The sequence below is a fragment of the Thunnus thynnus genome, chromosome 8, assembly GCF_963924715.1.
Source record: "Thunnus thynnus chromosome 8, fThuThy2.1, whole genome shotgun sequence".
Lineage (NCBI taxonomy): Eukaryota > Metazoa > Chordata > Actinopteri > Scombriformes > Scombridae > Thunnus > Thunnus thynnus.
Genome location: NC_089524.1, coordinates 6,385,599 through 6,407,699, shown reverse-complemented (window position 1 = coordinate 6,407,699; position 22,101 = coordinate 6,385,599). Strand labels below are relative to the sequence as shown.

At 37.0% G+C, this 22,101-nt stretch overlaps 2 protein-coding genes and 1 long non-coding RNA gene across 4 annotated transcripts; 1 reads left to right on the top strand and 2 right to left on the bottom strand.

The window, feature by feature from the left end:
* Positions 1-42: 42 nt before the first annotated feature.
* LOC137187398 (alanine aminotransferase 2-like) lies at positions 43-9,679 on the bottom strand. The gene is made up of 11 exons (XM_067596252.1): positions 9,535-9,679; positions 6,893-6,982; positions 6,690-6,798; positions 6,437-6,573; positions 5,372-5,615; positions 5,216-5,295; positions 4,832-4,968; positions 2,547-2,718; positions 1,735-1,890; positions 1,309-1,421; positions 43-282 (listed from the first exon to the last, which is right to left on the bottom strand). Exons 1-11 carry the CDS (start codon positions 9,631-9,633, stop codon positions 201-203), a joined length of 1,419 nt encoding a protein of 472 aa, XP_067452353.1. The 5' UTR covers positions 9,634-9,679; the 3' UTR covers positions 43-200.
* A 2,867-nt stretch (positions 9,680-12,546) lies between these two features.
* LOC137187396 (alanine aminotransferase 2-like) lies at positions 12,547-21,053 on the bottom strand. Of its 2 annotated transcripts, none has more exons than XM_067596251.1 (11): positions 20,645-21,053; positions 19,163-19,252; positions 18,968-19,076; positions 18,736-18,869; positions 17,033-17,276; positions 16,865-16,944; positions 16,622-16,758; positions 16,324-16,498; positions 16,117-16,191; positions 15,155-15,267; positions 12,547-15,067 (listed from the first exon to the last, which is right to left on the bottom strand). In XM_067596251.1, exons 1-11 carry the CDS (start codon positions 20,747-20,749, stop codon positions 14,962-14,964), a joined length of 1,368 nt encoding a protein of 455 aa, XP_067452352.1. In that variant the 5' UTR covers positions 20,750-21,053; the 3' UTR covers positions 12,547-14,961. The 2 variants fall into 2 exon arrangements, with proteins under 2 accessions (XP_067452352.1, XP_067452351.1); XM_067596250.1 differs by having other exon boundaries at positions 12,548-15,067; positions 16,036-16,191; positions 20,645-20,878.
* Positions 18,432-19,116, top strand: LOC137187397 (uncharacterized). Its single transcript, XR_010929203.1, has 2 exons — positions 18,432-18,584; positions 18,988-19,116. It is a non-coding gene; the product is annotated as an uncharacterized lncRNA (long non-coding RNA).
* Positions 21,054-22,101: the final 1,048 nt, after the last annotated feature.

Below are 22,101 nucleotides of genomic sequence, written 5' to 3'. Positions count from 1 at the left end.
TTGCATGATTTAAAAAATTGTTTTCCCTTTTTTAAGTGTTCGTTTAACATTTATAATTATTTACTCTCCTTATTAACAGTTGTTCATTAAAATGGTTCACAGTAAAGGACAGTCTTACTATCAGTAGGAGAAAACCACGTAAAACACGCTTTGTTCATTTTTCTCCAAAGTCTGTGTCCTTGACATTTCTGTCAGGGAAATCAGCTCAGCAGGCGCAGGTGGAAAGAACGAAGGCGTGCCAAGACCTCCTCCATGGTGACAGGAGGAGCCAAAACACACAACCTGAGAGTGCAAATAAACACAAAAACTACAACGTTAGCACAAACATACACCTGTACTTACAGAAGAAATCACCTGAACATTATATTACATTGTGTAAATTAGTATTTAAAAGCCTGACAGATATCACACAATGGGTTCTGCACACACACACACACAAACACACACACACGCACACACACACACACACACACACACACACACACACACACACACACACACACAGGTGTTTTCAGTTAAATTCAGCTAATGCTAACCTCGCTAGCCCTAAATCATATCATCATAACCCTCAAACAGCCCATGTGAAGACCGGACGAAATGTCTTCTTCACTCCCCAAAAGTTTCCCAAATGTGTGCTCACTTCACAACACTTTCCAAATGTCGTCTCTTCCCAAGAATTTCCTTGCTTTCCAAAACTTTCAAGGATGTCCCCACTTTCCAGAACATTCCTCACTTTTCAAAAGTGTCCTACTTTTCCAAAAGCATCCTCTATGTCCAAAAATGTCCCCTCTCTTCAAGAAAGTCCTTATTTTCCAAAACGTTTCAGGATGTCCTCACTTTCCAAAGCATTCCTCACTTTTCAAACGTGTCCTGTTTTCCAAAAGCATCCTGAATGTTCACTCTTTTTTTTTCAAAAAGGTCCTTTCTAAAGTCTTCAATTTCTAAATATTACCTCACTTTAAAAAATGTCCTAATTTTCCAAAACTGTCCAAAACATTTTCCAAAAGTGTCCTCACTGTCCTAAAAAATTCCTTACTTCCCAGAATTTCCTCTTTCAGGAATGTCCTTGCTTTCCAAAACTTTCCAGGAATGCTCCACTTTCCAAAATGCTCCTCAATTTTTAAAAGTGTCCTTATTTTCTAAAAGCATCCTCACACTCCAAACGTGTCCTCAATGTCCAAAAAACTCCTAACTTTCCAAAATGTCCCCACTTTCCAACCCTTTCTAGGATGTCCCCACGCTTCAAAACCACACACACACAGTAAAGTTACCTGAACAATGTAAAACACACGGAGCTGTGTTTCTTACCTGATGTGATACTTCTTATCTTCCTGTCCGTTCTCACAGCCTGCTCCCAAACAAACACCTTCCTCTTCCAGGAACCTCTGACAGTAAAGCACGTCCGCCTCCACTCCTAACGACTAAAATTAACAAGAACACGTTGGTCTAATTCTGCTTCAGTCAATGATTACACCATAGGGGTAATTAATTACAGGTGAATTTGATGAAAACATGGACATATTTAAATATAAAGGCTTCTTTTACTTCTGTTAACAAATATTAATACTTTTAACAAAGCTTTAAGAATATCAGAAAACACTAAAGACACAATCATGATTCTGGAAATTAACATTTTGACCATAACTGAAAATATGGTCCTGAACTAACAGTAAATATTAAATACTACAGCTATAAACGTCCTTAGTGAAGAAGGTTTGTGTTAGATTTTCTGACCTTGGCCTCTTCTATCATCAGCGGTGGTACATGAAGACGAGGATAAAGAAAGATCCCTCCTGTCGCTGGCTGGCAGCTCATCCCCGGTAGATCATTCAGGACCTCACAAGCACGCTGAGCATTTTGTGCCACAGTGGTCTGAGTGAGAAGAATCTCCTACAGATAGATAGATAGATAGATAGATAGATAGATAAATAGATAGATAGATAGATAGATAGATAGATAGGTGCAGTGTATGACTTAATATTATGCAGCTTGAACGATTAGAAGAGAAATAGGATGGTTACTGATGCTAAAGCATTCTAACATTGGAAAACCAACAAAGAAAAACTGTTTATACCACCACATCTGTCAAAATATAATAAAATTTTCTAAATTATTTCTTTTAGTTATAGAAAATGTTCAGTTCATTTCTAATCTACATCCAAATCAGGATTTGCATCAAAATATATATTATATTATATTAATAGAAAATGATTAAATGTGCAAGAATTTTTTTTATGCGTTGGGAATGTAGTAATTCATAAAAAATAGTGAAAATCCTCAAAGACTATATCTAAACTATAAATGAATCAATCTATATAATTAGTAATTGACAAATAAATAAAATTAACCATTTAAAGTTCACCAGTTTTCGAGATATTCTGCCATCTAATTAACAAACAAACAGGATTAACAACTTTACCTCTTTGGCAGGTAACAATAGAGAAACAATTACTTACTGAGAAATGTGCATTTTTGTTTCTGACAACAGTTGAAAGTAAGAGACCGTATTTGTCTTTCAGATGAAATGTTAATTTTGTTGTTTTTACCTGTGTGTATGTTTTATAGGAAGGATCTCCAGGTGTGGGTGGGTTGACCATGATCTCCAGAACAAGCTGTGGTAAAACTGTAGGGCTGAGGTAAGCCAGCAGATTTCTTAAATACTTAAATACTGTTGGGTCCATGTTAATTATCTCCATATAGCCTCCTCTCAGACCGCACCTAAACACAGAGGGGCCACAGAGTATTATTATATTATATCAGTCTGTACAGTTTGTCCTTGATTAAGCTGAAAATGTGTTCAGACTGAAAATGAAGATGGATTGTAAAAAACATGGATTTTTTACAATCCATGTTTATTTACCACAAACATTCAATGTATCAAATGTACGTTAGCTGCAGCTGTTAGCTAGTTAGCAATATGAGACAACCATATTAAGAATTCCAGTTCAGTTCTTTCTGTTATTTCCCTGTTTTATGATAATTATGTTTATAGACCACTAATATATTGTGGAGGAAATATAATTTGCTGTGCATTTTTATACTACAAAGCCAGGACTTTCACACTGGGCTTGGTTTTGTTAAAGGTATACTATGCAGGATTTCCAAAGTTGGCCCCTCCTCCCCGGCTAACGAGAGAGAGAGAGAGCAGCGGTGGTGGTTGAGCGAGCTGCACTGGCCAGAACAAAGCCATGAATAGGATAATTCTTTCTTTTCAAGCGTATTTGCTGTTTCTAATTGATAGTATATAAACTTCATTTTTAGGAAACAAGGTTTTCACAACTCTCTCCCTTTTAGTCTTGTCTTTGTACGTTGGTAAGGTGGAGTCATGGCGCTAATAAGTGCAAAACTTTTGCTCAAGTTTTATTTTATTTTACACCTCTGAGGACTTTGCATCTTCACCTTAATTCATGCTGTCTAGAGCGTATGTCATGTCTGTTGGCACCACATCATGTCTTTCCATTGACTTTGTATACAAACAAGCTGCCACTAAAATTCAATTCACATTCAGTCTGAATAAACCTTAAAGAGCAACTTGCAGGCTGAATTTCTAACTGAATTTATTTATGTATTATGACAGTTATTGTGTGAGAGGTATTAATGTATGATTATATTAGCTTAACGAGACATAAAGGCAGAAATTCAGATGGAAAAGCGAGCGTTTTGAGCAGTGGCCTGAAACAACGCGTCATATTACGTCACATAAGGGAGTCGGTTACAACACTGTGAGGTGAAACAACACAGTGTTACGTGCTGTTCTCCGCTGTTTCTCACACCATAACTGAATTTTTCACCAGTGACCATTATTTATCCTAATCCTTGTTTGTTTCTGATCATTTGGACACCTAGCAGGATCAAAATTATGTGTTTGTCATATTCATATGAATATATATATTTTCAACCTCAGCATCAAAACTAGTGCTGAGATCCAGATTTCTCATTGTTAAACTGGACCTATCTTGACCACTCTCCCTTATGTGACGTCAATATCTCATTTTGAGGTAGAAATGAAAATGACCTTATAAAACTGAGTTAAGATGTCACTGCAGTGTATATAGATATATAGACTTTTTTTCTATTAGTTCACTAGGTTCACCAACCTGCAAGTTGCTCTTTAAGACTGAATCTTTTCTATCTAAGTATATTATATCATCATATTAAAAAGTTAGCCCCATCTGTGACCTCAGCACATCATATGTAACTCTGTGATTAAGTCACATATGCCGACCTTCAGGAACTTTTGGTGTGTTCATGAAATCACAGATGTTTACAGACTGGCCAGAGGGATAAAATGTTCTCCTGGGAAGAAATGAGGGCTTAAATCCAGTTTTTTTCTCACCAGTAATACAGCTAAATGTGTCTGCTCCTTTTCCTTTTCTTCACTGGATGTACAGCATGTTACATCAGATACCTCGGCCTGATCTGAGCAGTGGAAGTGACGTACAGCCCACACAGTCAAATAATGCATGCAACTTTGTAAATGGAAAGTTTGGGAGAGCTTGTAAGATGTGACACATGTTGATAATTATAAAATGCCACTGAAGTTACCTTGAGTCTTTTTTTTTTTTTTTTTTGTACATTTATTTTGTTTTCCATTAACTACTTTTGTGTTCCTACCATGAAAAAGATATATAACAACATCAGTTTTTTGTGTGAGTCATCTGGTAAAATTGTTCTTAATGCCAAGAATATTGTATATTCATCTTCCTGGAATAAAGACACCATGTGAAGGCAGCAACAGGCTCTGTGGTCTATGTGGTCAAATCACCAAGTAACACGCAGAGTTTTGAAGTTACAGCTTGAGTCAAGTGACATTATGCTCAGTGAAACTCACTCTCCCATGCAGGCGCTGGATATAGAGTGGAAAGAGACCAGCTCCACTGTCTCTGAGTACTCTTTTCCCATCTCAAACAGCACTTTCTTATAGGAAACAAACTCACTGCCCTGTCCATACACACTGTCCTGGTGTACCTGCAGTAGAAAATGCAAGAAAACATGAAGAAACTGAGCTTATGTTGGACTGAAAATCAGTGGTGGAAGAAGTATTCAGATGTTTTACTTTAAAGTATTGCAGTAAAAGTAGTGGTTTGGTCCCTCTGAGTGATATATTATTATATATGACATCATTAGATTATTAATACTGAAGCATCAGTACCTCTACTTGAGTAAAGGTACTTACTGATAAGAGAAAAAGTTTCAGTGTGTGGTTTGTAATCACCTCATCAGCCAGCAGGACGAGTCTCTCAGCTGCAGCAAACTGAATCACTTCTTCTATTGTTTTCCTGTTTTGCACAAAACCTAAAAAGACAAATAATAGTAAGTATCAGATAGTAAAGAGGGGAGATGTGACCGATGTAGGATGTATGATCTTTACCTGTGGGGTTTCCTGGATTGCTGATGTAAATGGCTCTGGGTTTGCAGCGCCCCCTGGCTGTCTTCAAAGCTCGGTGCAGCTCCTCCAGGTCCACAGCCCAGCCCCGGTCCTCTCTCAACTGGTAGGGTACCAGCATCACACCGGCCTCATCCAACAACATGGGTAGGGTGTGTGGGCAGGGAATGGGGGTCAACACACCTGTCTGAGTCTCCCCCTCCCCACTGGCCATCAGGTGCAAAACCAGCTTAATGCAAAAGTAAATAACGAAACAATAAGCAACAATCAACAAGAGCTTTTATTCCTTTTATATAAAGGACTGGTTTACAAGTGTGTCTTAAAGCAACATCAGGTGTCCATATGAACACTGAAAGCTGTAATCATTCCTCCTGTTCATACTGGCTATTAAAAGATCATTCAAATGGGCTTTCAATGTAAGTGATGGAGGACAAAATCCACAGTGTGTCCAGTTATTTAGTGCAAAAATGCATTTGAAAGTTGATGTGAAGCTTATATGAGGCTTCAGCAGTTTGAGTTAGTCATATCAAGTGGATATCTGACACATTTACAGTCTTTTTAGCATCAAGTTCCCTCTTTGTGTTTCTCTGTTGAGCTGCAGGTGGAAGCATAGTAACAAAAAGAGGGACTTTGTCACTAAAAAGACTGTAATGTTGAAAGACATCTACTTGATTTGACTTGATTCTGAAGTTTAGTTTCAGATAAACTTTTAAATACATTTTTGCACAAGAGGAGGACTGTGGATTTTGTCCCCCATCACTTCAATTGTAAGTGCATTATGAAGGGATCTTCTAATGATCAGTATGAACAGGAGGAATAACAACAGCAAGAAAAACATGTATCACTGTTCATTTGGGCTCCTGACTATTGTTTTAAGACAGGCTTGAAAAATTGTGAACCCGTCCTTTAAAGAAATTTTTTGGTGTCAGCACAAGTGTGTTTTTTTAGTTTAACGAGACATAAAGGATAACAAGATTCTACAGCCACACTAACAACTCTGTAATTCTAATTGTAAAGAAAATATATTTTCTTTTGTAATTTCTTTCATACCGACAGAGAGCTCTCAGAGCCATCAGACAAGATGATTTCTTCTGGGTTTGAGCTCACTCCGCCATCTCTCCTCATGATGAACTCAGCGACGCTTTGCTGGACAAGTGGTAGACCACAAGAGGTTACAGAGTATGAACCTGTTATCGACAAAGAGACAAAAGCAGCCATTAGAGGAGAGATGTCAGACATCTATGAATGATTGTGGGCCAGATGTTTCCAGATCTGTACAAATTAAATAATTATTTATTCTCACCCACACACCCTCCACCGCAGCCCCCCAGAAGCCTCTTCGCCCTCAGCTTGACATCCAGAGGAAGACTCTCAACTCGGAAGAGTTCAGGGTAAAGACACACTGCCAACACCTGAGAGAACAAACAGTGAATATCAGACAGTTTGTAGCTGGCAAACCGATCACAGGCAGGTGAGAGAACAAAAAAATAAAATAAAACCACCAACCTGGCGGACAAATGAGACGGGCGCCATCCCTGCCCTGTGAGAATCACCTGAACTGACGTCAATCACCTTCTTGAAGGACTTTTTTGTTCCCTGAGGAGAAAACAGTTCAGACACAAACTCATCTTCCCTTCTTGGTTATATTTTTCAACCCTGACTGTAGGGGTGTACCCGAATACAAATATGGCAAAGCACAAATAGTGGGGTTTTTTTTACGATTTATTTGTTTCATACAAATATTTCAGGATTTTTAAGCCTCTGTCCATTTATTCAAATACAAATACAAATACAAATAATTTTGCTGCCTCAACAAATACAGATACAAATACAAATACTGGGCTCTCTGCACATCCCTACCTGACAGTATAGTTTTATCCTTCATGTTTTCATCCTTTAACACTCAATTTCCTTCTTTTATTTCACATTACATAGCTATAACATTCTGGAGCAACAGTGTTCATTTCATCAACAAAAACTGACAAAAAAGATATGTTAACCTTTTTTCCACAATGAAAACAAGACTAAAACTAAATAAAAAGTAACATTTGAAAGCAGAAACTATGATCTAACATATTACAAGTTTTGTTAAAGGAAAACTAAGAGAAAATGTGAAAGACAGACGAATGGAAAATATGCACTACTTTATATAATAATAATAATAAAGTTTATTTGTATAGCAAAACAAAGTGCTTTACACACAACAAAAAACAGAATCTACAAAAATCTAAAATGTGCGGTGTATATGATATAATAGGGCTGCAACTAACTCATATTTTCATTATTGATTAATCTGTCAATTATTTTCTTGGTTAATCGATTAGTCGTTTGGTCTTTAAAATGTCCAAAAATGCTGACAAACAGTTCACAACCCCAAGATATTTAGTTTACTATCATAGAGCACTAAAAAAATATTTTTTCTTACAAAATTACTCAAAAGGATTAATCAATTATCAAAATTGTTGGCGATTCATTTTCTGTTGATCAAATAATCAACTACCTGTTGCAGCTCTAAGATGTCAAGCATAAAAACAACATAGTCAACATAGTCATAGTACAACTTTTTTTTTTTAGTCTTAGTTTAGGTGCCCTGACAGCAAAGATCTGATCCTCTCTAATCTTAAATCTACAGCAGACAAAGAAGCAGCCAGCAGCTTCCTGTCTGAGGAACACAGGTTGTGAACATGTTGGTGAGAGAAACTCTGAAATAAAATCTGCAATTTGGCAAAGAAGAGCCATAAAAGTAATTCATAAACTAAATCTGAACCTCCTCCTAAATCCTGGTTAATAAAGTCATGTGAAGGAGAGCAAACTTCCTGCATAAAACAATCATCAGCAGGCTGTAACCATGTCTTTGTTAAAGGAGCCAAATCGTGCACATTTCAAGGTCTATATATTGTTAATAAAAACAACATTAAGTGCCGGGATTGATGATTGCAGCCAAGTATGCTTAAATGATCTACATCTGAAATTAGCCTGCTAGCTTCTATGAACTGTAACAATGTAATGGACCTTTGTCATCAATTTTAATATCAATAATAACAATATTAATAAACTTTTAAAATACTGTGAAGTATAACTGAAGTAGCCATGGGATATACAGTTTGAAAGTGTAGTAATTCCTCTGAAATGTATTAGAGTAGAGGTACCCATGAAGTTGCAAAAAATGGAAACAACAAAGTAAAGTAGCCAATCAATAACAATAATTAAGTACAATATTACTTTCCTAAGTAAAACAAAGGACATTTACTCAAGTGCAGTTTGGAAGTACAGGTACTTTACATGAGTACTTCAATTTTCTACTACTTTCTACTTTACTTTAAAGGTGTATTACCCTTGCATTTCAGAGGGGAAAATATACTTTTTACTACACTACATTTATTTAATAGCTATATTTAAGTGTCAGATTATGACTTTACACACAAAACATATGATCAGGTTTATAAAATATGTTGTTGCTGACATATTAATACTTCAGCAATAATAATTAAATAATATAATAACATAATATTATATCACTGACAGGAGCCGATCTTTATAATAAGAATTTTACTTTTGATATTTGTGTGGAAAATTGAGTATTTTTGCTGTGTAGTATTTTAACTTTTACTTTTAATGAGAAGAAGAACTTTATTTATATTGCACTTTTCAAACAGGCTACAAAGTGCTTCTCAATAGTTCATTTCATTTATTTCACTATTTTACTATATCTGCTATATTTTTTATTGTAAAATTTTATTTATATATTTATATCACCTGTCTTTTGTTGTAGTCGTACCTTCTGTTTTTTGATTATTACGCACCACAACACCAAGGCAAATTCCTTGTGTGTGCAAACCTACTTGGCAATAAACCTGCTTCTGATTCTGATTCAAAGACATAAAATACCAGATCAATGCAAAAAGAGCTGGCTTGCTTGATTGATTATGTAAAGAAATACTTTTTTCACTACTGCTGACAACTGCTCAGATTATTTGTTTGCTGTTATAAATTATTTGTTAAAATACTTTAAAGCTTCCAGACTCACAGCAACATTTGTCCAAATGACTTCCTTATGACCTCCAAATTGAATGTTTTGTCCTCTGCTCCTTCGTACAGTTACCTAAAAACAATGTGACACGTTAGATTATTTAACACCTGAGACTCACCTGTGTGATCTGCTCTGTGATGTATGCAGCCAGACTCTGCAGGCTCGTCGGGGCTCTGATGCCCAGCACCCTGGGGTTCACCTCCTGCACCGAGCTCATCTCTCTCTCTCTGTCTTTCTCATGACTGTCTGACTGTTGAGGTCTTCATGAGAAGCTCAACACCGACACCTGACAGTACACTCAGTGCACCTTATTGGCCTGCAAGTGTTGATCCAGTAAACAAATAAGGAAACAACCTGGGAGCCAGAGTGAAAACTGATGAATATCTGAATGTGTTTTTAATTGTTTTTAAACATGAGTGTTCATACAATGTACTGTATAATAATAATAATAATAATAATAATAATAATAATAATAATAATGATAATAATAATAATAATAATAACAACAACAACAACAATGGAATATAGTAGGAACTGTGCTGAGGACAGAAATGGAAAATAAAGATTTTATATGTAAAAAATACTCAATTACAAGTAAATGTCCTGCATTCAAAATGTTACTAAAGTAAAAGTACAGTAGTGTCAGCAGCAAAATGTAGCCTATAAGTTAAAGCAGTGGTGGAAGAAGTACTCAGATCCTTTACTTGAGTAAAAGTACCAATACAGCAATGTAAAAATACTCCATTACAAGTAAAAGTCCTACTCAAGTAGGATTTTAAATTTACAGGAAAAGTAAAAGTACATATACATATAATTTCAGTATTAAAGTAAAAGTATTGGTTTGGTTTCTCTGACTCATATATTATTGGTGTGAATCTGTTCAGCTGCATTATTTTATACCTCTTCTACTTTTTAAAATATTTTATAAAACTTTTTCCAGAAATGTCTTAACAGTGAATGAGAGAAATCTTCAAATCTTCTTCAAACCTGTTCCACTTTAAATGTCTACTTCTTCTACATACTTTCAGCTACAGATGTAATTTCAACCTTAAACAAGTCATAAGACTTCGAACTACTAAATTTTCATTCAGTTTTTTGATATCGTTCACAGTTTTTGAATTATCATAGTTTAAGTTGTATACTTTTTTCAGCTTTTTATTCAAAGTGTTTATACTGTCATCAGTTTGACACTATTCATTTCAGCCTCCACCTTTTACAGTACCACACTTCAGCTCTCAGCTTTACCTGGAAAGCATTTCAGCTGTCAGCATTCACACACATTTCCTGCAGGAAATCTGAGGGGTCATGAGATGATTAATGGGAGAGGAAAGAAGAAAAAACAAAGTTCTGATACACAAATCTGTTTTCACTTTTTGGACTTTTTCTCTAATCTTTGATTTTGCTGAAATATTGGATTATTTGAACATTTATTGAAATGAAAGCATGTGAGAAATTTAGAGGGAAAAATCACTATTTGGTGGAGCTGTTAACAACTCATAGACATCTGAAATGTGACCCCATGCCTAAAAAGGAATAAAAACACTTAGGACAAAAATCCTGACTGAGGTTATCATAATTCATGCATGACAGGGTTAATGATCAACTAATACTAGGAGGTATTTATAACAATTAACAGAGATATTGTGTTAGTTTGTTGGAAGTATAATGTCACCTCGACACCTGAATTCCTCATGTTTAATGTTTTTACATCAAAGATCACAATGGAAATGGATTTGGTCTTGTGTCAATAGCCTACCCACAGCTGTTTCTGATGAATAAAAGTAAATTACTGGCAATTACTGTTATGATCTCTTGTGTGATGCGTGCAGCCAGACTCCACAGTGCGCTGTGTGGTGAGACTCTCATCTCTCTTACCCTGGGATTCACATGTTGCAGGGAACTCATTGTGTTTTTGTTCAAATGGTTTGATTTGGATTTCTAAAATATCCACTTAAAACTACTTTCTAATAATCGGAGAAGTGTGGACACTGAAGAGGTTTCAGTCAAAGTTGCACAATGTTTTCTGCAAAATACCTTTCTCTCATGCACAGGGGAGAGTGAATGGCTAACCAGGGTAATACATTATGTACCTCTCCTATTTGCTGAGTAATCCTTCAACCTCATTTTCAGCTGCAATGCACTGCAGAAACCTTAAAAAAGTCATAAGACTTTGAACTATTAAATTTCTATTCAGTTTTTTGATATCTTTCACAGTTTTTGAATTATCACAGTTTAAGTTTTATACTTTTTACACTGTTTATACTGTCAGCAGTTTGACACAATTCATTTCAGCCTCCACCTTTTACAGTATCACACTTCAGCTTTCAGCTTTACCTGGAAAGCATTTCAGCTGTCAGCATTCACACACATTTCCTGCAGGAAATGCATTTTCTAGTTATATATGACTAACTATGATTATTAATATTGAAGCATCAGTGTTAGAGCAGCATGTTACTGTTGTAGCTGCTGGAGGTGGAGCTAATTTCAACTACTTTATATACAGTTAGCTAGTTTAGTCCAGTGGTTCCCAACCTAGGGGTCGGGCTCCTCCAAAGGGTCACCAGATAAAACTGAGTGAGATGATTAATGGGAGAGGAAAAAAGAAAAAAGTTCTGATACACAAATCTGTTTTCACTTTTTGGACTTTTTCTCTAATCTTTGATTTTGCTGAAATATTGGATCATTTGAACATTTATTGAAATGAAAGCATGTGAGAAGTTTAGAGGGAAAAACTACTATTTGGTGGAGCAACTTATAGACATCTGAAATGTGACCCCGACTACACACTGCTTTTTGTAAGATGTCAAAAGCCAAAAAGTTTGGAAACCACTGGTTTCATCTTTAACAATGTGTTGTATTTTAAAAGCTTGTTATATTATCCATTGTGTCAAATCTTCATCTTAAAAGTAACTAAAGCTGTCAAATAAATGTAGTGGAGTAGAAAGTACAAAACTTCCCTCTGAAATGTAGTTGAGTGGAAGTATAGAGTAGCATCAAATAAAAATAGTGCAAGTACCTCAAGATTGTGCTTAAGTACAGTACTTTGGTAAATGTTCTTACTTTCCACCACTGAGTAAAAGTACTCATTAGGCATAAGAAAGCCCCCTGTCAGTGTTATAATATTTTAACAATAATACATTTTAATGTCGTAGCTGGGAAATGAATTCCAGATTCTATTAGAAATTCTAAAGAACAACTTCCTGAAAATGCAGCCAAAGCTAATGACGGCTCCTGGTTTTATAGTTGTTAATGGAGCTAAAAATACTGAAATAATCATTAAAAACAGACGGCAGAGTGTTATTGAAATAAACTGAATAACAGGAAGTTTATTAGTTTGAAAACATTGAGAACATTGTTATGTTCCTGATGATGTCACAGGGCCTAAACTGTTTGTAAGATTGAACATAAAAGCCTTTCAACACCCTCAGCATCATGTTACTATATTATATATAGTTACACTATATAACTATAATGGAACTATATTACCAGTAGCTCTCTTACATCATCTGATTAGGGTTTGTTAATAGTGTTAATAAGTGTAACTTCAGTAAACCATCAAAGGTTTATATCTTCTAATGCCGAATGGTTCAGGGTGTTCTAGCAATAATAACAAAACATGATAAATGAGATGATAACAGTTTGTTTTCAGGCAGGAAGTTGGGTTTAGTTGTCTGCATGTTTGTTTAGGTTATTCTGAACAAAAAGCTTCTGATTTGATTTTAATTTGAAAGTAAAGTGTTTGGAGAATGTCAGTCCAACCAAGTTATGAAATGAACTCTTAATTTATTCATTTTATTTATTTATTTATTTAACTTACAGGGTTGATGCAAATTTAATACCTGTTTCAGGGTCACACCATCCAAAGTATGAAAGTTTGATGGAAAACCACATTTTCACATTTTTTTCAGTACTTCTAAGCAGTAAATAACAATAATTCCTATTGCTCATTAACTAGAAAATGCAATTTCTGAAGAAATTACATGTGATTGCTGAAAGCTGAATTTGAGAGTTTTGCATTGCTGAAAGCTGAAGTTGATGGCGTTGCATTGCTGAAAGCTGAATATTATTAAAATTCTACCAAGAATAACATTGGCTGCAGGTGGGATCAAACCTACAATCTCATGTTTGTAAGATAGCAATACTTAGCACTGAGCTAACATGTGACACAGCAAACACTGAGCAAGATCTGATTTTCTTATTAAGACTTTTAATTGCATAAAAAGGGTTGCAGCTCTGACATTATTATAATAATAGGGGGAGCTGGAGTTGCATAGCATGATGGTACATAATAAACATGTTTGTTTATAAGAGCAGAGGTATGAGGAGCTCTCCCGTGAGCTGGTATTGAATCCAGCTTGCAATCTAACAGGGGAAGCTGACTATTGACAGGGCTTAGCCACAGAGCCAGCAGGGAATCCCTGAAATGTGCTGCACAAATTCATATTTTGTTGAGGAAAAATTGATTTGCCCAAAACGAAGCTTCTAGCTCAGAGTTTGGACATTATTAGTGACAGCAGGACTTGCTGAGCATGAGGAAGTACAAAGTGTTTGAAGTTTAAGAAATGGGAGTGAGGAGACAGAGCCTGCAGATTGCATTGCAGTCAATGAGAGCATGACAGCGCTCTCCCTATCAATTATGGTTTAGAGCTCAAAAACTAAAACTCATATGGGAAATATATTTACATTTTGAGAGAGAGGAGGCTTGTGACAACATTTTGAGGTATGATATGTGCTTGAGGAGTTGAAACTGTGGGAGGAAGACATGTTTAGTTACTTTTTTTTTTCCTGGTCTAAAAAAATCTCTGCTCTCCTCTCTGCCTGATGACATCACGCTGATGAGATCTGAAAACTGCTGTACTTTGGACTTAAATTGCTCCAAAAGTACAGAAGGTACAGAACACAACTTTGAAAAAGTTAAAAGTTAAAAGTTTTGTGAACATTTTAAAGTTTGAATGGGGTCTGTAGTTTCAAAGTAACAAAGGTTTGAACTCAGTTGGATCATTCCTCCCATAGACTACCATTATAAATTTTGTACAGGTTTCCACTTGGTAAATGTGATTTATATTCATTTACGCACATAACCACCTTTATAGCCAGAAAGACACGTATATCCCAAACATATTCTTCAAACTAGCAGACAAAGTAAATGAGCTAATATACCAGTTAACCACCAAAAGGAGCTGATTGGCTCCTGCCATGTTTGTATCCATGCTATCCAATGAGAAAAGGGAACTTGAGGGGGCTGCTATATCTGAACCATGTGAACTGCAAGCCTTCTTAACATATACTGTATATGATATGTGATAAAAATGTTCTTTTAAAATACTCTGGAGTTGTTTTTAAGAATGCAGAGCACTAATAAAAAGACAATATGAGGAATATGAGATATACTTGAAAAATTAGCATAAAATCACAAATGCTTGAGAACACTCTCTGCGTGTTCAACAAATCTCCTTTCCAACATCCACACTCAAGTTGAAGACCTGTCCTTCTCTACAGGGGACTACATGTTGGGTCGCTGTATTTTACACTGTGTCTCTGCCCTTCACACCTTTGTCAGGGTGCAGCTGTTTGCCCAAAGGCGACGATGGAAAGAACCGAGGCGATCCAGGGCCTCCTCCAGGGTGTGAGGAGGAACAAGGATGCAGAATCTAAGAGAGAAAACACATAATATATGGTCACTTTTTGAGAAAATGCAACATATGTGACTGATGTGGCTATAACTTCATGTCTCTTACCTCAGATGGTGGTTGCCAGTTGTTCCTCCATGCTGACACCCTGCTCCTACAAACACACCCTCCTCCTCCAGTAACTTCTGGCAGTACAAGACATCTGCCTCCACCTCCAGCACCTGAAAAATGGACATGAGGACTTGACCTAAGCCTTCATATGTGAACATTGTGACATAATACAGCGATTTGTTTCCCTGCTGGGAAGAACAACAGGCTGTTTGAGTAATTATCACCTCAGATGACCTGTTCAGATATTAATAAATGTATCTGGTCTCTGATTTTTAGCCTGGCTAGCAGCACTAGTCGCTCAGTTGGTCCACCATTCTGGTCCAGACTAAAATATCTCAACAAATATTGCAGACATCCACAGACATATTGGGTGCTGAAAAGACGACAGATGGCACTGGAAACAGGCTGATTATGTCAGAAATAATTTTTAAAAAACTAAACTAGAATTAATCTGTTCAGTGGACAAACAGTTTTCAATTAGACTACACGAGAAGTATCAGTGGTTTTCTTCAATCGACCTGAAAAACACAGTTGGATGTGTCATGTGGATCCACCTTTTGTAAAAATGCAATATTGGCTGTTTCTTTTATACTTGTTGGAAACACATTTACATTTTTTGGGGGGGGAGGGGGGTTGCATCCGCTTCAGACACGACTCCCAACAGGAACTGAATCCACCAATTAACTAGCTTGATACAAAAGTCTACATGACACATTGTTGAGATATGGAGCGTGTAGTATCGGCTTCTCTGCAAGCATCTGCAACCTACGGTTACCCACAACATCCTTCTCTGGATAGGTTCACATGTATGTACACACTGTACAACATAAGAGGGTTGTGGAGGTCAACTGGTGGAAGTAGTTGTAATATATTCCCACCTTGGCCTGCTCAGTAATCTCAGACAGCAAACGCAGACGAGGATAAAGGTAGATTCCCCCCATCACTGGCTGACAGCTCACCCCTGGTAGACCGTTCAAGAACTCCTGAGCCCGCTTAGCATTCTGGGACAGAGTGGCCCGCCTGAGGAGAATCTCCTTTGATGAAAAGAACAACAGAGATTGGTTGTAAGTAGTAATACGATATAGGAAAGGAGCTGCTCTGGGAACAACCTGAAAAAACGAGGTAGGAAATGAGCTTCGATGCAGGATCTTTTGTAGATGTGTCACCTGTGTGTACGTGTCGCAGGAAGGGTCTCCAGGTTTCGGTGGGTTGACCATGAGATCCAGAGCAAGCTGTCCTGTGACCGGAGTACTGATATCACCACACAGCATAGTGTCAACAAACAGCATCACATCTGGGTCCATGTTGACCACCTCCATGTATCCTGCCCTCAGACCACATCTGGGACACAGAAACAAAAATCAGTTGGAGAAATGATCAACCTGTGTAACAAAAACAGGTAAAACATATAATATTGATGAAACTTTGATTAAGCAGTGCTGTTGACATAGAGAAGGAACTCACTCTCCCATGCAGGCGCTGGATAGAGAGTTTAAGGAAACCAACTCCACTGTCTCTGAGTACTCTTTTCCCATCTCAAACAGCACTTTCTTATAGGAAATAAACTCTTTGCTCTGTCCATACACACTGTCCTGGTGTACCTGGAGTGCAGATGGAATCAATTGATGGATTAGTAAAGACTGTGAGAAAAAAAAACTGCCAGTTACTGAGTCAAATCCTAATCTGAGGATAGTTTTTTTTGATCACCTCATCAACCAACAGGAAGAGTCTCTCAGCTGCTGCAAACTGAATCACTTCCTCTATTGATTTCCTGTCCTGCACATGACCTGCGAGGACCAACAGCAGCTTACAACAGTGATGACAGCAAGGACGTTTGAACAAGTGGATGTGACATAGCTACTGTATGATCTTTACCTGTGGGGTTTCCTGGGTTGCTGATGTAAATGGCTCTGGGTTTGCAGCGCCCCCTGGCTGTCTTCAAAGCTCGGTGCAGCTCCTCCAGGTCCACAGCCCAGCCCCGGTCCTCTCTCAGCTGGTAGGGTACCAGCATCACACCGGCCTCATCCAACAACATGGGTAGAGTGTGTGGGCAGGGAATGGGGGTCAACACACCTGTCTGAGTCTCCCCCTCCCCACTGGCCAGCAGCTTCACAACCACCTAAAGACAATAGATCAATATACAAAACTTAATGTATATTGATTCTGTCAGTGCTGAATTGTTCAATAATTGCACATTTTGGGTTTAAAGGATAATTCTGGTTTATTACAATTTGTGAAATTGTGTACAGGACTTATTGGTGCCTAAAGGATCAAGCATACTGACTTTGGTTATATTCTGACTTTTTCTCTGTCGCCACCATGAGGTTAATATTTGTAGTTTTGTGTGAAATGTTTCAACAACTATTGGATTGTATGAAAAGGTTGCTCCTCTCTGTTTTCACAGGGCCCTGGCTCCCAACATTGTTAGAGTTTTTGTGTATTAGATCGCTAATTTCAGTCCAATGTTTCTCTTAATTTATCAGTCATGTCATCATCTATACGAATAATGGAATGGTTTTGGTTGATTAGGTTGTGTTTCATAATGTTATATTTTGTTGAAGGGCTTCAGTCCTGTTGTGATTCTTTTTGAGAGTTTCGTGATGGTGGGCAGATCGTCTGCTTAATCAGTGATAGTGACAAAAGGTGTGCATCATTAACTGCACTGAGCCACTAGGCAGTGTTGTTCTTGTGGTAACCTGAGTAGATGGTATGTTCCAGTTAGGTGCGTCAAAGAAGGTAAAAGGCCAGTCACTGGTCTGTTGAGATGGAGTCGGGAAGATAGTAGGTGGCAGCTTACTTTAAGACTGCAGATTTTATTTATTTGTTTGTTTTCTTTGGTTTGGCTTTTAACATCACTTTTTTTGCACATACTCCACCCTGCCAACCTGCTTCTTTAACATACATAAAAGTTTCCAGTGCCAAATAACATCTTCTGCCCTTTATATGAGGTGGTGGCGCTACAGATGGATTGCCATGAATTGTTACTTTGTTGATCCTTTAATGTTTCATCCAGAGCCATCATCAAATTTTTAACATTATGACCAAATATTTGCAAAACTAATGTCACTTCCACCAACCTCAGCTGTACTTTGTGTTTGGTGCCAATTAACAAATATTAGCATGCTAACACACTAAACTAAGATGGTGTTAGAGGCTCAAAGGACCACTATGCCAAAGTACAGCCTTACAGGGTCACTAGCACAGCTGTAGGCTCTTGGTTATTGTTCCTTTCTGAATCAAAATTAATTCAATTCCACACCATTTTCCCCCCTGGTTTTCCAGCAATCCCCCCAGGGAGGGCTACCCTTCAGTTCGGGGAATCCGGAATAATTACTGCCTTGTTTATAACCTGTCTGCTCTTGTTTCATGCCTCATCTGATATGTTGCACTGATGTTGCTGTGTTCCCAGATCATGGCAATTAACTTGGTGAGTATAATTTTATCATAACTGATAGAAATGATTTGCCAAAATTAGAAATTACTGCCAGAATGATCCTTTAACATCCATATGCCTGTAAATATTACCTCATTATATGAGAAATAAATAACAAACAGTATTAAAGACAGTGTTTTCATACCATCAAGGCTCTTTGAAGACCAGCAGAAATAAAAATGTTGTTAGCATATGAAGGCACTCCAGCGTCTCGTCTCATGATGAACTCAGCGATGCTCTGCCTGACATGAAGCGAGCCGGAGGAGGCAGTGTAGGACCCTATGGATAAATTATTGAATAGGGTATTTCTATACATTTGTTAATTAAAATACCAAACTGTCATGTTTAAAATGTCAGACAGAGTGTACAGTTCTCACCCACACTTTTTCCATCACAGACCTCCAGGAACCTCTGAGCCCTCAGCTTGACATCCAGAGGAAGACTGTTGTCCTCCAGCAGCTGAGGGTACAGACACACCGCCAAGACCTTAAAAATAAAGAGGCCCGAATTACAGACAACAAAAAAAGACATGAAGATAGACCATAATACAAAAGCCAAATAACAAAACTAACCTGTCGAACAAATGAAATGGGTTTCATTCCTGCTTTGTGGGGATCACCTGAGCTCACATCAATCACCTCCTTAAAAGGTTTTTGTGCCCCCTGCAGGACAACACTTTGTTAATGCAAGAAAGTATCATATGCAGACCTCTTATAGGCCAAAAAACACAATATTCAATGGTAAGAAAAAAGGTTCTAAGGTCTATGGTTAATGGGAAATGCGTAAGTGTATGCCTGCTTGTCATAATTTGTATATAGTTTCAATGTATTGCTTTTTAATTTGGTGTGAATACATTAACCCTTTCATGCATAGTGGTCACTACAGTGGACAGCTATTCATTCGTTTTCTTAGATATGCATGGGTTTTGATGGTATAGTTGCACATCAGCCACCACAGTGGACTCTAGTGTGTCATTCCATACACTGCCATCCATTGGCCAGCCTTTGTAAGTGCAACACAAATTTCTCAAAACCACGATGACGGCTGGCCGGCCCAGAAACGCTCAGCAGCTCAGGAATATCTTGCCAATCCTTCTATGGTAGTAGACCCTTGCAGGTAAAAAAATATATAATATCAAGTAACAACTAAGGAGTAATACAATCGTTAAAATTTCCAAGTATTGATTGTATGTTGGGAAAAAATGACGATTAATCATCTGTCCACTAAGTTGGACATCATGCATCACTGGCTATATTTCAACTACAATTACAATTATTGTGACTTTGTTGTTCTTGAAAATACTTCATCTGCAGTAACTTTTTTGGCTGTAAATCAAATGGTTTAAATTATTAGAATGTAACTTGCAGTTTTAGGGGGCTAAGGATACTGAGTCAGCTGAGGATGCTGAGGGAATGCCTGGCACCTCAAAAGAATGTCTGGATTAGAAAAGAAGGATTTTCTGCATTTCAAGTCATCTGTAGCTCATGTGCTAATAAATGCAGTAAGACAGAGGGAAGAGGCTGAGGAGTCAGGAACAAGGTTCAATGGTTTTGCATTGCATTGAACAGTATGGTAATATGTTAAAATATGTTAAAAAAAATAGTTTAACAGCTTTGAAAATATACATTATTTTATAGTTTTCAAATAATATACAATTTTGTTCATTGGTTTGTTAAATACATATTCCTAAAGTTGAAAACTCAAATGCATGCTGTCCACCTGAGTGGACATGTGAAAAACTCCTTGAAAAAACGAAGTTCAATTTTTTTTTTCATGCCTAAAGAGGAATAAAAACACTTAGGACAAAAATCCTGACTGAGGTTATCATAATTCATGCATGACAGGGTTAATGATCAACTAATACTAGGAGGTATTTATAACAATTAACAGAGATATTGTGTTAGTTTGTTGGAAGTATAATGTCACCTTGACACCTGAATTCCTCATGTTTAATGTTTTTACATCAAAGATCACAATGGAAATGGATTTGGTCTTGTGTCAATAGCCTACCCACAGCTGTTTCTGATGAATAAAAGTAAATTACTGGCACTTACTGTTATGATCTCTTGTGTGATGCGTGCAGCCAGACTCCACAGTGCGCTGTGTGGTGAGACTCTCATCTCTCTTACCCTGGGATTCACATGTTGCAGGGAACTCATTGTGTTTTTGAAATGGTTTGATTTGGATTTCTAAAATATCCACTTAAAACTACTTTCTAATAATCGGAGAAGTGTGGACACTGAAGAGGTTTCAGTCAGTTGCACAATGTTTTCTGCAAAATACCTTTCTCTCATGCACAGGAGAGGGTGAATGGCTAACCAGGGTAATACATTATATACCTCTCCTATTTGCTGAGTAATCCTTCAACCTCATTTTCAGCTGCAATGCACTGCAGAAACCTTAAAAAAGTCATAAGACTTTGAACTATTAAATTTCCATTCAGTTTTTCGATATCTTTCACAGTTTTTGAATTATGACAGTTTAAGTTTTATACTTTTTATACTGTTTATACTGTCAGCAGTTTGACACAATTCATTTCAGCCTCCACCTTTTACAGTATCACACTTCAGCTTTCAGCTTTACCTGTAAAGCATTTCAGCTGTCAGCATTCACACACATTTCCTGCAGGAAATGCATTTTCTAGTTATATATGACTAACTATGATTATTAATATTGAAGCATCAGTGTTAGAGCAGCATGTTACTGTTGTAGCTGCTGGAGGTGGAGCTAATTTCAACTACTTTATATACAGTTAGCTAGTGAGATGATTAATGGGAGAGGAAAAAAGAAAAAAGTTCTGATACACAAATCTGTTTTCACTTTTTGGAATTTTTCTCTAATCTTTGATTTTGCTGAAATATTGGATCATTTGAACATTTATTGAAATGAAAGCATGTGAGAAGTTTAGAGGGAAAAATCACTATTTGGTGGAGCTGTTAGCAACTTATAGACATCTGAAATGTGACCCCGACTACACACTGCTTTTTGTAAGATGTCAAAAGCCAAAAAGTTTGGAAACCACTGGTTTTATCTTTAACAATGTGTTGTATTTTAAAAGCTTGTTATATTATCCATTGTGTCAAATCTTCATCTGAAAAGTAACTAAAGCTGTCAAATAAATGTAGTGGAGTAGAAAGTACAATATTTCCCTCTGAAATGTAGTTGAGTGGAAGTATAGAGTAGCATCAAATAAAAATAGTGCAAGTACCTCAAGATTGTACTTAAGTACAGTACTTTAGTAAATGTACTTACTTTCCACCACTGAGTAAAAGTACTCATTAGGCATAAGAAAGCCCCCTGTCAGTGTTATAATATTTTAACAATAATACATTTTAATGTCGTAGCTGGGAAATGAATTCCAGATTCTATTAGAAATTCTAAAGAACAAGTTCCTGAAAATGCAGCCAAAGCTAATGACAGCTCCTGGTTTTATAGTTGTTAATGGAGCTAAAAATACTGAAATAATCATTAAAAACAGACGGCAGAGTGTTATTGAAATAAACTGAATAAC

Bases quoted from the DNA above. Each gene is read 5' to 3' on its own strand.
- LOC137187398 (XM_067596252.1), bottom strand. From the start codon at position 9,633: ATGAGCTCGGTGCAGGAGGTGAACCCCAGGGTGCTGGGCATCAGAGCC. The intron at 2,719-4,831 runs GTGAGTTTCACT...CTCTGTGTTTAG, and splicing joins TCCAGCGCCTGCATGGGAGA to GTGCGGTCTGAGAGGAGGCT. The intron at 1,422-1,734 runs GTCAGAAAATCT...TGTTAATTTTAG, and splicing joins TGATGATAGAAGAGGCCAAG to TCGTTAGGAGTGGAGGCGGA.
- LOC137187396 (XM_067596250.1), bottom strand. From the start codon at position 20,749: ATGAGTTCCCTGCAACATGTGAATCCCAGGGTAAGAGAGATGAGAGTC. The intron at 19,253-20,644 runs GTAAGTGCCAGT...GTTGTCCTGCAG, and splicing joins TCACACAAGAGATCATAACA to GGGGCACAAAAACCTTTTAA. The intron at 16,499-16,621 runs GTGAGTTCCTTC...TCTGTGTCCCAG, and splicing joins TCCAGCGCCTGCATGGGAGA to ATGTGGTCTGAGGGCAGGAT.